The sequence below is a fragment of the Tursiops truncatus genome, chromosome 19, assembly GCF_011762595.2.
Source record: "Tursiops truncatus isolate mTurTru1 chromosome 19, mTurTru1.mat.Y, whole genome shotgun sequence".
Lineage (NCBI taxonomy): Eukaryota > Metazoa > Chordata > Mammalia > Artiodactyla > Delphinidae > Tursiops > Tursiops truncatus.
The window spans coordinates 6,861,043-6,876,931 of record NC_047052.1 but is presented as its reverse complement, the minus strand read 5'-3'; the positions used below and the strand labels follow the sequence as shown (position 1 = coordinate 6,876,931).

At 54.2% G+C, this 15,889-nt stretch overlaps 1 protein-coding gene across 1 annotated transcript in view; it reads left to right on the top strand.

The window, feature by feature from the left end:
- Positions 1-15,889, top strand: part of CMIP (c-Maf inducing protein) — a 237,231-nt gene that overhangs the window by 139,961 nt on the left and 81,381 nt on the right. The window contains exon 2 of the mRNA XM_033846140.2: positions 5,639-5,764. Within this exon, the coding sequence (XP_033702031.1) occupies positions 5,639-5,764 (126 nt within the window). The remainder of the gene's footprint in view (positions 1-5,638; positions 5,765-15,889) is intronic.

Below are 15,889 nucleotides of genomic sequence, written 5' to 3'. Positions count from 1 at the left end.
GGACTCCCCAGATCTCTTTAATTTCTCTTTAATGAGAGCAATTTGGCAACAACATAAAATATGCTCTTACCCTTTGTCCCAGTAATTCCATTTCTGGGAATCCGGCCTAAGGAAATAATCCTAAACATGGGGTAGAAAAACATGTTTCACAAGGATGTTCATTGTGGAGTTGTTTATAGTAGCATAAAGTGAAACCACCGCAGTGTCTAGGGGAGGGGGTGGGAGTGGTGATGAGACAAACGGGGGTCAAATACTTAATAGGCACTAAAATGGTTGTTCTGAAGATGGGATGGGCATGTTCAGAATGGGTTCAGAATATGGAATGGGCATATGCTGTAACATGTGAAAAAAGGCGAGTTACAGAATTATGTGTACCTGTAAAAAAAAATTACGTATAAAAAATAATCAGGGGCTTCCCTGGTGGCGCAGTGGTTGAGAGTCTGCCTGCCGATGCAGGGGACACGGGTTCGTGCCCCGGTCCGGGAGGATCCCACATGCCGCAGAGCGGCTGGGCCTGTGAGCCATGGCCACTGAGCCTGCGCGTCCGGAGCCTGTGCTCCGCAACGGGAGAGGCCACAACAGTGAGAGGCCCGCGCACCGCAAAAAAAAAAAAAAAAAATCAGGAAGGCAGTATACCAAAGCGCTTATGAGAGGCCTTGATAATGATTTTATCTGAAAGATTTCATTCTATTTATCATCTTCCAACTCATCTTGAACATTCACGCATTGCCTTTCTTAGGTTTGAGTTGTAATTTACATTCAGTAAAATTCACCCTTTTAGTGTGCAGATCTGTGGATTTTGACAAATGTGTACAGTCAAGTAACCACCACCACAGTCGGGACAGAATATTTCCATCACCCCAAAAAGATCCTCCACGCCCCTCCCCCAGGCTCCTTGGTAACCAGTCCCCTCCCCCATCTGCTGGCAACCGCTGGTCTGATTTCAGCCCCTGTAGTTCTTGCTAATTCCAGGATGTCATACAAACGGAATCGTACAGTACCTCTTGCACTGCTTTTACATGTAGAAATAACTTTTAATCTGCTTAATGTTCTCTTAAATGCACCTCTTAGAGCTGGATTTCCTAGCTTCCCTCAAGTAGAGAATTTAATTTTTCCTTTTTATCTAACTCAGCCTTTAACCCATGCAGGAATCTCCTCCGATGTAGCTCTGATCGTCACGTTCAGATTACCAGGGAATTATCAGTTATCTGTAAAATCATCCCAACAGTGTGAAAGTACCCAGGATGAAGGAGGTCCTTGGTCAGCATTAGCTCACACCTGCATCCAAAGAGCAGCGTGGGAGGTGGGGGGGGCTTCCAATCCCGATCTGCCCCGTTACCCTTGCAAGCCTCGGGGGCACCCCCTCCAGGCTCTGTCCATGATGATGATAATAGGATCAACAATAGGGGTAGCAGCAGCAGTTAATTTTTCTTAATAAGCATTTTATGTCAGAACAGTTTGAGATGCAAAGAAAAGTTGCAAAGACAGTACAGAGAGTTCCCACATACCCCACATCCCCTTTCCCCAATGGTTAATATCTTACAATAGCATGAGACATTTGTCACAGCAAATGAACCTGTATTGATATGCTCTTATTGAAGTCCACACTATATTTGATTTCCTTAGTTTTTCCCTGATGTCCTTTTTCTGTCCCAGGATCTCACATGGGCTCACAGTACATTTAGTCATCATGTCTCCATAGACTTGGCGGGGACCGATGCTCAGACTTCCCTTGTTTCTGATGAGTATAGGTCAGGTATTTTGAGGACTGTCCCTCAACTGGGGTTTGTCTGCTGTTTTTCTCATGGTTAGACTAGAATTATGGCTTTAGAGGAGGAAGATCCCAGAATAAGAAACATTAGTGTTTCTCACAATTGTTCATATTATTGAGTTTTTCAGTATGTTCCAGATGCTGTGCTAAGCCCTTAACAAATTGGATTCCCTTTAAGGCTCCTAATACTCTCTTAAATTCTCATTTTACCATTGGAGGAAATGGGCTCAGAGAGGTGCAGTAACTTACGTAAAGACACCCAGTAAGTGGCTGAAACACAGGTCTCATTGATTCTCCAAATTTTGCTTTTAGCCAATACTGCTTCAAACAGCATCTGCTTTTCAAAAACAGTATGTATTTATTTATACCCGTTTCCCCAAAATGCCCGTGCTGAAACTTTTAGTCAAGGCCACCTTGAGACAGCTACAGCGGGGTCGAGAAAAAGGCCAGCACAGGTGGTTAGCTGGCCCTCCATCATGTTACATCCCACATGCCGTGGTCATCTGGAAAGTGTTCCCACGGGCTTGGTGAGCACTGGGCGGCACAGGGCCTTGCTGTGTCTTCGTCTCCAGGAGGCTGTGGTGGGAAATAGAAGCCTCCAGGCTTTCTGCTCATGTGCCCAAGGTGCAATTCTAAAGGAACGAGGCTGGCCATTTGCTCAGTTTGGATAATCAAATCCACCCCATTGTGGTCACGCTCTATACCGTTGTGGGATTTTGGGAATGGGTTTCTGTATGTCTGTCGTTTGGTGTGATCCAGAGATTTTCTAGATGCCCTAGTGGCTGCGTCCTAGTACGTGTTCTCTGGCTTCTCTGTGCATCAAGGGGTCAGTGGCCTGGGGTTTGGGACCCAGCCAGACCTAGAAAAGGGAGAGAGATGGCCGCGGGCCACCAAGGAGAGCTCTTCAGCACATCCGGGCACCCAGGTGCCATTGCTTCCCAAAGGAGAGTTTTTAAAATTTATTAATTTATTTTTAATTTAATATTTGAAACTAGTAACCAAAGCCTCTTCCCAAGTATGTTACGCGTGTGATTGTAAGTAGTAACACAGATGGACATTTTTTTATTTAGGAAAATATTCCTTCATTTGTTAAGGAAATACCAGTCACCTCCTAAATGTCAGGCGCGGATTAGGCACAAGAAACGGAGCAGGTAAAAATTCTCGCCCTCGTGGTGCTGACACACCAGCAGGGGAGACAGTCAGCAAGAAGCGCAAGCGTAGTCACCCATCCGCTGGGCCCCTGCTGCCGCTGGTATTCTCAGGACAAGACGTGCTGTTGAGGCTGAGTCATGTACTGCAGAATACTGAGAACGTGCCAGCGCAGGGGATGTGGAACAGGGCAGAAGGGCCAAGGGGAGCCCACGTGTCTGCCTTTGGGATACACTGATAAGCCATCTTGGTTGGACACAGAGGCTGCCTGGGTTGGTGCCGAGGGGCGGCCCATGCACTGGTGAGAAGGGCTAGATGGACTTGGCTGCCTCATCCCCGCCCTGCCTGGGTGTCAGCAGCCTCGTGGCTCATCTGGACCCATGCGGGAGCCTCTAGGCTGTTCCCTGCTTCTGCCAACTGTCTCCATGCAGCAGTCCCAGTGATGCTACGCCCACCCCATGGGCAACAATCCCCGGAATCCCACTGGGCCTTCCAGTCCCTCCAGGGATGGCCTGCCCATCTCTTCAAGACCGTTCTTACCCGCCCTCCCTCCCTTTGGCCTTTGCTCCTCCCTGAGCACTCCCAGCTTGTTCCCACCCCTGGGCCTTTGCACAGGCCATGGGCCCGCGACGCGCTTCCCCTCCATCTTTCCGCGGCGCTCCAGCTCTCTGCCACCCGTCGCCACACCCTATCTTGGTTTTTGGTGCCGCACTTGGCCACTCTCCAATCGTTTACTTATTTGGGTATTTTGTCTGTTTGCTGTCTCTTAGCCCCGCTGCGCTTCTGTCTTGTTCGCTGCTGTATCCCCAGCAGCCAGCACGGGGCCTGGAACGTAACCGGTGCTCAATAAACATCTGTCAGATGAATGAACGAGTGAATGAATGAATGAACAAATCGATGGGTCAAGTTACTCTTACTTCCTGAGCGTGGTAACTGATCGTACCAGGGAGATTTGAGGCAGCCTAAGCCCTCAGCCTTTTCTCCTCCGCCACCACGACCACCGTACCTCAGCATTGGCAGACAGAAATTGAAAATAAAAAACCTCGTGGAGGTCCTCAATCCTCGGGGTAACATTCACTTGTTGGGCCACCGATTTTAAATCGCTTGTATCACGGCTTAGTGGTCCGGGCAGAGATCCCTGAGTCAGCAGCTGAGTTCAAGCTTGGCCACGCCCCTTCCCGGCTGGGTGACTTTGGGCAAGTCACATGACCTGCTGAGTGTCAGCTTCCTCATCTGTGCAGTGGGGATGGCTCTTGTGAGGATTAAAGGAGCTAGCACTTGCCATGTGCTTGGGGAGTGCTCGGCCTTTGTCAGAGCGTAGGAGATGTTAGCTGTTACTCTTCTCAGCTGTGTTGCACTCACCTCTGATTCTGCTGAAGTCTGGCTTCCTGGGGCCAGAGTGACAAGGACACTGCTGGTTCCCGGTGGCCAGCGCATCCCCCTGGTGCCTAGCGCCTTCTCCCCGTGACAGTGGAACTCACTCAGCCGTGAGTGGCTGTGAATTTCTCTTGCCCCACCCTTACCCCAGCATTGACCGATGATAGCCCTTATCATTCTCCCTTTCAGCACAAATGATGGAGCCCTTGCCACGTACCAGGCACTGGGGAGAGAGAGCAGGGACCAAGACACACACTGGCCTGACCTCACGGAGCTGCAGCCTGGCTAAGGAGGCAGACAGCAAACAGATAACGCATAGGTCCACAGTAATTAAAACGGGTATGGTCGAGACGTCCCTGGTGGTCCAGTGGTTAAGGCTCCGTGCTTCCACTGCAGGGGGCTTGGGTTCGATCCCTGATCGGGGAGCTAAGATCCCACTTGCCTCGCCTCGCGGCCAGAAAACCAAAACATAAAACCGAAGCAATATTGTAACAAATTCAATAAAGACTTTAAAAATAGTTCACATCAAAAAAAAAAAAAAACCCAACAAAGCGGGCGTGGTAAGCACGTAGGGCACAGGGAGGGATGTGACCAGGTGGGTTATGGGGTCTGGAGAGTAGAAGAGGAGATGCCAGGGGTGGGTCGGGGGGACCACAGCCTTTTGGGGACCAAAGAGCAGCCTGAGTTTGCCGTGCTGTCAGCAGGCCTGTGTCTGTGTGTGGGTGCTCGGAAAGGGAGAGAGACAAAGGGGGTGGGGCCGGAGGAGGGTGCGAGACCATTCCTGCGGGGCCCCGTCGGTGGTGGATGGGAGTGTGGCATATGTGGTTGGGCCACTGGGAGCCACTGAAGGCTACTGAGCAGGGGGGCAGAGGGATCGAGTTTGCCGACTTGGAACACGGCCCCGAGTGCCCAGTGGAGGACGCATATCTGTAGGGGGAGATGAGGCAAGGAGTCCAGTGGGGGTGGGTGGGCTGTGACTACTTTCTGGGCAGGAGAGGGTGGTGCTTTGGACATGGTGAGGGATGGAGGGGTCCAGGCTCCGGCTGTGCTGGGCCCCGCAGAAGCCCAGAGGAACAATGCACAGGCCTTGCCCTCAAAGGGCCCCCACTCTGGTCCCAGCTCTGCACGTCCCAACACATGGGCGGGTGTCCACCATGGCCCCCCTCCCCTCCAGCTGGATGCTGCCAGCTGGGAAAGAGGGAGTCCTTTGGTCCCCAGAGTTGCCAAGTGAGTGTACCAACTCAGTCTGCTTGTTGCTAGAGTGAGAATGTTTTCCAGTGCAGATATCGTGCCTGATCTTGTAACCAATGTGTGTCTTCGCTTTTTCTTTTTTTGTTGCAGCCAACTGGGTACATGGAAAACTCAGTCTCCTACAGCGCCATAGAAGATGTTCAGCTGCTGTCCTGGGAGAATGCCCCGAAGTACTGTTTACAGCTTACAATTCCTGGGGGAACTGTCCTACTGCAGGTAGGATAAATAAACATGAACAAGCAGTTTCTGCTCCGTATCCCCACTCACTTGCCCTCCTCTTATCCCTTGGAGGGAGACAGCCACCTATTAAGAGGAAAGGTTGTTTCACTTAGGATGTTTTTTTCCTCCAAGTACAAGAAAGGTGTAAATTGGGGCTTACTGTGGGAGACGGAGGAGTGCGTGCAGATGGAGCTCCTGCTGCACACCTGCCACCATCTAGGAGCTTTCCGTGTTGTGTTTTTATTGCTCTTAACAAAGCCAAAAAATAGGTTTTCTGATCTCCATTTTACAGATGAGGAAACTGAGGCACACAGGCACAGGCTTTAAAAGGCTGTAGAAAGCACGTACTTCGAGTGAGGAGGTTTCTTACTTCTCATTGATCTCAGTCTTTTGAGCCTCTGATGGAAATATGAGCCATCTCCTTGGAAAAGGGTGCATTTTGTGTGTATTGATCAAGACTGTTTGTTGGATATGATGCAAACATTATTCAAATGACCTGAAGCAAAAAGAGAATTGGATGCTGTAAGTGTATTAAAGTAAGTGGAAGTCTAAGAGAGGACTTCAGGCATAGCTGGACCCAGGAGTCAAATGCTATCATTAATATTCAGTCTCTCTCTATCTCCTGGCTTTGCTTCCGTTTGCTGGTTCATTACCAGGCAGAGGCTCTCCATGGGGTGGGAAAGATGGACTTCTGGCAGCCTCAAACTACATTCTTGGAGCTTGTAATGCTTAAAAAACGTGAGAACGCATTTTCCTTTCAGTATCTTTCTATAAAATCTCATGGAAGATTCTGATTGGCCGTGCTATTGTCCGATTCACCGCAGGGGATGCCCTGTCCTGGGTTACATGCCCACCTTTACAGTGGCAGCTGTGTACTCTGATAGCCCTACCAGGACCTCATGGGAGGGGAGAGGTGGGTCCACCAAGAAAGGAATTGCAGCAGAAATAATAGCGCGGCTGCTGCAGTACATGCATGTGACATGTTCTGTATCATTTCAGGGAGTGCCACCCCACTTTCCAACAGGGACCCCAAGTCAGAGACTCCTTGTCCCGAGAGAATTTACTCTCTCATCATTGGGAGGATGGTCTGCCTTGGGCTTTCTTCTAGGAACGTTTTCTAACTCTGTCAGTCCGGGGAGACCTGCTTTGAGCCCAAAGAGATGCCCCCTAAAACTTGTTTGAAAAGTGGCCACTGGATTGTTTTACAACATTGGAGCCAAGAGGCACACAGTTTGGCCTCTGAGGAATGCCGAGCCCCAGAAGCTGCGTGTAACAGCTAAGCATCCTTTAGGAAAACCCCGTCATTCAGTGATGTCTCTTGGAAGACACCAGAGCCACACCTGCCTGTCTGTTTTCTTCTTAAATCTCTCACTCTCTACAGTTTGAATCACGGAGCACTGAGCCTGCCGTCCCATGTGCTAGGGCTGGGGGTGGGGAGGTGAGTCAGCCCCTCGGCCCCATCCTTGAAGAGCTCCTGGGCCCCCCCCGGGGAGACAGAGCCATAAACAAATGACTGCAGAGGTAGCAGCTGAAATAGAGGCCTGTCCCCAAGGACTGGGAGCCCAGAGCAGGGAGTGACTCGCTGGGCCTAGGGGTACCAAAGAAGGCTCCCCCCGGGATGGTGATATTAGAGCTGGGTGTAGAGGGATGAGTAGGAATGGGCCAGGATGGGGGGCAGAGGGAAAAGGGTGTATAAAGCATGAATGTGGCGGAGGGGGCCTTCGCTGCCGTGGAGAAGAGAGGGAGGTGGATGCAGGGCCTTGCCCATGCATCCAGAGTTGTTGGGTCGCAGCCAGATCATACAGGTCTTGTTAGCTGAGTGGAGAAGCCGCAGTGTCATTCTGAGGGGCAGTAGGGAGTCACCGAAAGCTCCTGAGAGGTGGTGGCCCAGTAGAGGGATCAGTCCGTTTGCAGGGCAGAGGGTGCTGGATCCATGAGTGCCACGGGCAGGCAGGACGGAGGGAAACCTTGAGGTAGCCCAGCTGGAGGAGGGAGGGCCCCGAGCCCCCAGCTCCCTGGGTGTGATGGTCGCTCCCCTGGTCGAGGCAGCTGGGTGGCCTCATTGCTTTGGGGGCTGGAGGGGCAGCCTACCCCCAAGGAGGACTTGAGCATCACTTGCCCCGGGGACAGGGGGCAGTGCGGCTTGGAGGATGCAGGTCACCGGGCAGCGCCAGAATGTCCCTTTAATCTTGGCGGTGGCCATGGGCCGGCTGTGATGACTCGCCCGGCTGGGGCTGTGTCCCGCGGTGGCCTCACGTCAGAGCTCCCCCTGACGTGTTGACGGCGGGCGGGCCTGCGGCTGCTCCGCACCCCTGTCTCGCCCGGTCCCTGCTCCAGTGGACTGCGCAGCTGTCACAGCCCAGGCACCTGCGGGAGCCAGAGCGGGACTCAGAGCCAGGGCGGGGCTCAGAGCCGGGGCGGGACTCAGACCCAGGGCGGGAAGCGCTCGCAGCCTCCGCCCGCCCCCCGGGGAGGCCCAGGTGGGTGCAGCCCTGCCCCTGCCGCCTCTGGTCTCTCCGTCACTGTCATTTCCATCGCTTCTACCTTCCTTCCTTCTTGTCGTCACCCTCCTCCTCTCCCTCCTGTGATTCATGGGTGGCGTGTGGCCGTCTTGTTATGTAAGCGGGTTCAAGTCATCTTGGAGATGGGCTCCACGCTGGGAGGTCCGTATGGTTATGGGGCAGCCCGGGGTAGGGGTCCCGTGGGGCCCGGGGTGGTGCCCGGAGGTGGCAGGCAGGGCGTCCCTCCCATGCTCTTGGGACGGTCAGCAGGATCCTCTGCTTTGGTTTGGTCCCGAGTCCCGTGACAGGAGCCAGAGCAGTGGCGTGACAGAGCAGCCTTCCCTGCTCCAGTGGGGGGGGGGAGGACCGAGAAGCAGCCAGGTGTGCTCGGGGGGTCAAGGCCACACTTCACCTGGGGGCTTCTGGTCAGCAGAGGGTGAAGATGCCGTGAACCGTGCTGTCCCTACATCAGCCACTGGCCACACGGGGTTGTTTGCACTTAAATTTAAGTTAATAAATCAAGAAGGCAGTTTCTCAGTCCCCTAGCCGTGTTCCGAGTGCTCAGGACACACGTGTGGCCCGTGGCCGCTGTTGTGCCGATGGAGAACGTTTCCATCATCACACAAAGGATGTGACCCCAGAACTTTGCATTTTGACCCCATGCTCCGTGCACCGCTCCCGCCATGGGAAATAGCCTGAGAATGCAGGGGGGGTCCGTAGGGTTCCAGCATTCCTGCGTCCCTGAGTAGGATTCCATCCTGCTGCATGTGGCACAGACGTTCTCTATGTAGGGGTGACGTCTGGGGGTCACAGGGGTCCTTGCCCTAGCGTGCCCGGTCTCTCTGTCTCGTTCAGGTTCTCCGTATCCACGTATGTCTGTTTCCCTCTGACTCTCTTTGACACCTCTTTCTCCATCTCTCCCCTCCCCTCCCCATCTCTATCTCTTGATATACCTCACTCTCTGCTTCTCTTGTAGTTTCTTTTCCTCTGGTGTCTTTCTCCAGGCTTCTCTCTCCACCTGAGCCCTTCTCTCTGTGTGTCTGGACTGAACGCTCTCCTCCTCTCTCCCTCCCCTCTCCCTGCCCCTCTACCCACAGCGTCCTTACACAGCTGCTTTATGAGAATTTGACTCGGTACCTCACTCAGACCCCTGGGAACTGACCTGGGAACTGAGTTCAAGGAAGGTTAAGAAACGCTCTCAGGCGGACACGCCTCCCCCACTCTGCTCAGAGACACCGAGCAACACGCCAGCAGGTCGAGTCACCAGGCAAAGGCGCCAGCCTTCTTCCAGCCGGGGTCCAATCGGTGTGTTTCTGGATGCTTTGTGGTGTTTCATCGTGAGCTCCCTAATATGCCATGTTATTAGACTCCCTGGGGGCAGAAAGGACCTATTTATCTTCCTTCTTCCCCTAATGCCCTTTCGGCTGGCATTCCGCCGTGAGGAGTATCTCCACAAATACATAAACAGTGCCGTGAAAGCATCCTGCGGGGTGCTCCTTGCACGCCTGCGGGGTCGGGGAGCGAGCGGGGATTCAAGAACTGGGTGGCGGCACGTCACCTTCCGGGGAGTTCTGCCTCCCAGATGGGTTTCCACCCATTGATGAGAAGCGGACAGAGGCCACCGTTCGGAAAAACAAGCTTTTGGGCGGGACAAGAGCAAGGGGGCCCGCCCGCCCCCCCTTTCCCACGAGCTTCTGCTGCTGCTGCTTTCTGGAACAGCTTCCAAGACCCGCTCTTCTCCCTGACATTCCCGAAAGCCCCTCAGGAGACCAGGCAACTGTTGATCGCAAACGCTGGCAGCAGGGGCAGAGACAGGGCGGGTGCCCTTCTTACTGGAAGCCAGAGAGAAAGACCTTTCCGGCCTGAAAAGCACGTGCTGTTTTTTCCCTAAGAAGCTGGGCCGGGGAAGGCGAACCTGGGAACGCTCACCCACCCACGGTGCACCCTTGACTGTTTATCTCACCTCTCGAGACAATACAACAATGAGGGAGAACTTGGCAACTTTCGAAGAGGAAATTAGGCAGAATTTGCCTGGAACGAGGCCCTTTCGGTATTCGAAAGCTTTATCACTGGGAGAGGTCGGCGCCTGCCCGAGCAGGCCTGCCTGCTTCCAGGGGTCTTTCCCAGGCTTGGATCCGGGCTCCGCTGAGTGACCCTCAGGACTCAGAGGTGGGCCCTGTGTCCCGTGGGGCCGGGTCATCCAGTCTCAGCCCTTCACACGTCAGTGTGGTGACTCCGCGGAAACTCACTCTGTCCCCCAGGCCGGGCACAGCCCAGTGCGCTCTCCATTCCCCTGGAAGGCACTTAGAGATGCCTGTGCTGGGATTCCGGACGTCCCTCAGCAGCCCCTATCCTTCTTCGAAACTAGACAAGCCAAAGGAAGGAGCAGGATGAACCCATTCCCTCTGGGATGTCGCATCCTCTCTGGTTCCGTCATCGAGAGGGGACGCAGCTGTGAGGATGCGGTGGCCACACCACAGGTTGCCTCCCCTCTTCTGGAGGAAACTTCTGGCCTACCCTCTTGTTGGCGGTGCGGGGCCTCCTGGTGATTGGAGCCTTCCCGTTCATCAGCACGGCGCTTTCAGATTCCCCAGCCCAGTTCCTGGGAGCCCAGCTGCAGAGAGAGCAGGCTGTGGGCTCAGCCCAACCGGAGGCCCAGCCCAGCTCTACCATGCTCTCTCTACCTTTGTAACCTTGGGCAGCAGGATAACCTCTCTGGGCTGGCAATTTATCTGGAAACCGGACCCATAATACCTGTCTCCTTGGGTGCCGTGAGCATCAGCGATATTACATGTAAAATCCTTAAACACTACGCCTGGTGCACAGTAGGTGTTCAGGAAAAGACTGCCTTGATTATTTCTAGAGCCCTCGTCAAATATGACATGGGGAAGAGAGGGTATCGAGGCTGGACAGTTCTTTTGAAGTTTACTGCACATGAAATGTGCTTCAGTGAACAGAATGGGTATACCGATGCTTCAGCCAGCCAGCCATCTATTCACCTACCCATCCATTTATCCATCAGCCCGTTCACCCATCTGTCCATCCACCTATCCATTTATCCATGTATCCATCCAGTCATTCATTCATTCATTCATTCAACAAGTCAGCCAAACTTCCATTTAGCAAACATTTATCTGAGTTTTACGGACACAGTGTTGAATAAGTCAGACAGGGTCCCCGACCTCACAGGGCCCACAGGCTGGAAAGGAAGAAAAACAGCGAGACAAGCGATCACAGGGCAGTGTGACCTGTTCAATGAGGCGTCATCACCTGATGTGGTCAAGGGTGGCGAGGGGGAAGGCACCACTCAGACAGGCATTCCAGAGAATTGCCATTTCAGGTGAGACACGAAAGGTGAACAGTTCAGCAGGCATTGAGGGAGGGGGTGAAGGGTTGTCCACACTGTGTGAAAGCCAGACTGAAACAAAGCAAGCCAGGTTATGCTAGGTTATGCTGCAGTGACAAGCAGCCCTGAATTCTAAGTGGCTTCAAACAGCAAAGGATTATTTCTCACTCCTGCTGCATGTCCATCATGGGTCGGCTGGGAGCACGCTCCATCTGCAGTCTTTCTGGTCAGCAGGGCAGGGGGAAGGGACCTCCTCAGTCGTGCGCTGGTTCGTCAAGGCTTCCACCGGAAGTGACACAAGTCCCATGGCTGTGCATTCCTACCTCGTGCCCGAAGGAGAGCTGGAGACGTTGGGGGAGGACACAATGAGACCACAGCAAGTCTGGGTCTTGGTTTCCTCATCAGAAACAAGGCTGGAGAGGAAAAGGTTGGGTCAGAGTCGGGTCCTTACCCTTTGGTCCGTGGTGTGTTCTGAAACTGCTTGCACAATTGTGTGTGGGGTGGGGGGGGGTTGTACACATGTGCACATTACTTGGGTGCGAGTCCACAGCTTGTGTCAGGCTCTCAAAGGGTTTCAGGTTCCCATAAACCCCCAAAAGACCCAGTAGCCCTGGTCTGGGTGATCCTTGAAATCCCTTTGAGCCTCTGAATCAAAGAGCCGTTTGTTACAGTGGACGAACACGGCCAAGGCCTCTGTCTTCCTCCAAAGTGCAGCAAGCCTGCAGCGGAAGAGGGGACCGTGGCCGCCTCCCCTCCCAGTGGAGTTGGAAGGAATGAGCCCGCGGGTGGACGGGAGACATTGGGTGTCTCTGCCTCCCAGGGAAGGTGGCTCGGGAAGCTGGGTGGCGTCACCCTTCCCCAGCAGGCTTCTTGTGCTTTGCCTCGCCTGAAATTAATTCACTCAGCGGACTCTTTAACACCAGACTCACTGCGGAGGCAGCACTTAATCCCACTGGATCCTGCCTCCTTTCCTAATCCTGTGGGCAGGACAGATAACCGGCAGGGGGCGTGGGCAGGGTAAGGGCTCTAAGAGCTGGGAAGCAGGGGAGGGAGGGTGGACCTGGCCAGGGCCTCGGGGAGGGCAAGGGGTTTCAAAAGCAGAGAAAAGTGGGCGAGCGCCCTCGAAGAACGGTGGGCATGGGGGCGATGGTGTGGTCAGGGCAGGGCTGGGTCGGACTCCTGCGCGGGCTGCAGGGCCCTCCACCTGCTCTGAGACTCGATTTCCTCATCTGTGAGATGGGAGTTTGCACGCACTCTCCCACATGAGCAAAGACTTGGAAAACGCAGGTTGTCCTGCCTGAAAGGTTAGGCTGAGAGGGGAGATGACAAAGGGCAGGTGAGATGGTGGTTCATGTCCCTGAAGAAATTCTCCTCCCCTCCAGACAGTGAGACGACTGTGAAAGGCGGGGCACACAGACCCAAGTGAGACCAAGACAAGGCTGGACCGGACACGGGGCAGGAGAGGAAATCTCTGGAGCTGTCCCTGCTCAGCAGCGAGCTGGGCACATTGAATGAGCTCTGGGCAGGGCCAGAACCATCTGGCTTGTGAGCCCTGGGACCTGGCGGTGCCAGGAGGGCTCACAGTGTAACTGGGAGAAGCTGTGTCTCTGGGAGCTGGCTGGCTCCTTCTGGAGAGACAGCTGCAGGGAAAAACGGATCCGGCGGGGCCGTGGGGACCCATCAGGACTCCAAGACGCAAGCAGCAGAGGTGGACTCAGGCTATCGCGAGCGGGAAGGGAAATATACTAGAAGGACTGGCGGGATCCTGGAGAGCCGAGGCCGGTGTGGGAGCCGTGTCCCAGCCCAGTAACCATCTTTAAAGGAAGACACAGCCCTTGCTTCATAAAGAATTGTCAGCCCCCCACCCCCCATCTCGACATCACTTGCTCGAGACCCAGAGTCCCAGCAGGAGCTTCTGATTGCCCAGTCAGATCACCTGCTCACACATGGCCAAGGGAGGGGCCAGGAGGCCCATTTAAAGATCTTTAGTCCCCTGCTGGCCTAGCCCTTAGGTTAGCCTTCTGGGCTTTCACTGCCGTGGCCCAGGTTCAATCCCTGGTCAGGGAACTGAGATCCCACAAGCCGCGTGGCATGGCCAAAAAAACAAAAAAAAAGATCTTTAACCGGGACTCACACTGGAGAGGCCCCAGAATGGGAAGGGCTGGGCCTGGTTGTGGGGAAGACTGGTCTGTGTTGGACTGGATTGCCGAGGCAGAGAAAGGAGTCAGCATCCACCACTTACTACCATTGCCCTCCTGTTTCTTGCATTGTTTGTTTGTGTTCATTCGTTCTTGTGCAACCAGCCCTGATGGTACTACTGGCCACGCTAATCAGAGTGAGGGAGTTGGAAATGAGACCCTGCCCTCAGGGAGTTTACAGTCCTCTCGTTCATTCATTTGTTCATTCCTTCAGCAGGTCTCTCTCAGGCACCTCATGCCCCAGGCCCTGGGGATACAGTGATGGTCACACGGGGGTCACACACGGGTCACTCGTGTCGGCAGGGCAGCATGCTGGGTTGCCCAATGGGCACAGAAGAGGGAGAACATGGGTCTTCTTCCCCCGCTCCTTCTCCACTTCCCTCTCCTCTGCTGTCTCCTCTCTCTTCCTTTGTGTCTTCTCTCGGTCTTTCAGTCCAGCCAGTGACGCCTTGTGGGCACTGTCTGGGCCCCCCGTGGACCCTCAGAACCAATGCAGTGATCCACGTCAGCACTAAACCAACCTGGCCATGCCTCCTGTATTCATTTCCTACTGCTACTGTGGCAAGTTACCACAAATTTACCACAAAAACAACACACATTTGTTATCTGACTATTGTGAAGGGCCGAATCCAACACAGGTCCCACTGGGCTAAAATCAAGGTATGCGCAGGGCTGGTTCCTTCTGAAACTCTAGGGAAGAATCCATTTCCTTGCCATTTCCAGCTTCTAGAGGCCGCCTACATTCCTGGGCTCATGGCCACATCATTCCAACCTCTACTTCCCTCTCTGACTCTCTGACCTCCTGCCTGTCTGTTATATAGACCCTTGTGATGACTTTGGTTCACCCAGAGATTCCAGAATCATCTCCCCATCTCAGGGTTCTTCACTTAATGACATCTGCAAAGTCCCTTTGCACCTAAAGTAACGCATTCCCAGGGTATTAGGACATGGACAGTCTTCGGAGGCCCCTCATTCAACCTACCACACCTCCCCTCTCTCTGGCTACGTCGGTGTGTTAAAAAGCAGACAGATGGTTGCAGACCAGAAGCATGCTGCAGCCAGCTCATACCGGCTTGTACCAGCACCCAAGAGCCGATCGGGGTCAGCTCTTCTCAGCTCTGGTCCAGGGACGGCCCCTGGTAGCATGGAACCGGCCCAATGCCATCATTCACGGAAGGCCCCAGGCACACTGTGCCCGGGGCTTTTTATCCAGGAGAGCCTGTTGTGACGCATTTATCAGCACAGCGCTGGCCGTGCTGCTGCCGGCTCCCTGCTGCTGGTAGTGTTTGCACATGCCTGGCGCCGCGCTGAGTAAGCGTTTTACACGGATTATCTCATCATTTGGTATCTGCACCGCTACTCCTGAGTGTGGGATGTATTTTGTCGCCCTAATGAACAAGAATTGTCCTGAGAGCACAGCTAGGTCAGCACTGACAGGAGGTGACCCAGGCACGGACCCTCCAGAGGGGGGCTTCTGGTCCCCGTGGTGGACTCCCCTTCAGCCTCTGCTGCCCCTGTCAGGTGTCACGGGCTCTGCATCATCAGGGAACTTGCTCCAGGTCACACCAGGGCAGAATGGGGGCTTGAACCCGGGTCTGCTGGAGACTCAGCTGCTGCAGATGTTCCTGCATCACACAGAGGGTGTCCCCCAGCCTGCTCCTCACGCGGGGCAGAAAGACAAACTCACCTTGCCTCCAGGTGCTGGAGTGGATCTGTTCAGGGTTTGCAATGAGTCTCCGAGCTTTGCTCACGGGAGCCTGATTCCCGGCTGCACAGGCCACTGAACTGGTTCATTCGTTCTGGCCCAGAGATTTGCCCAAACTCTGCCCCGGGCGAGCTGCTGACATTTCGTCGATGATTTGGCGGGAGTGGGGGGAGGTCATCTGCAAGACCTGGATCTCCTTGAACGAGGGTGACCCCAAGTTGCACACGCTGTGCGTGCGTGCACGTGTACACCTGTGTGGCTCAGGAAAAGAAGATGGGCATTCCTGCTTGGGGCGAGGCTCCGGCCCTGTCAGAGCCCCTTGCCCATCAGGGTCACCGCGACTTGAAACAGGGAGCTGCGGGGTCAGGCAGG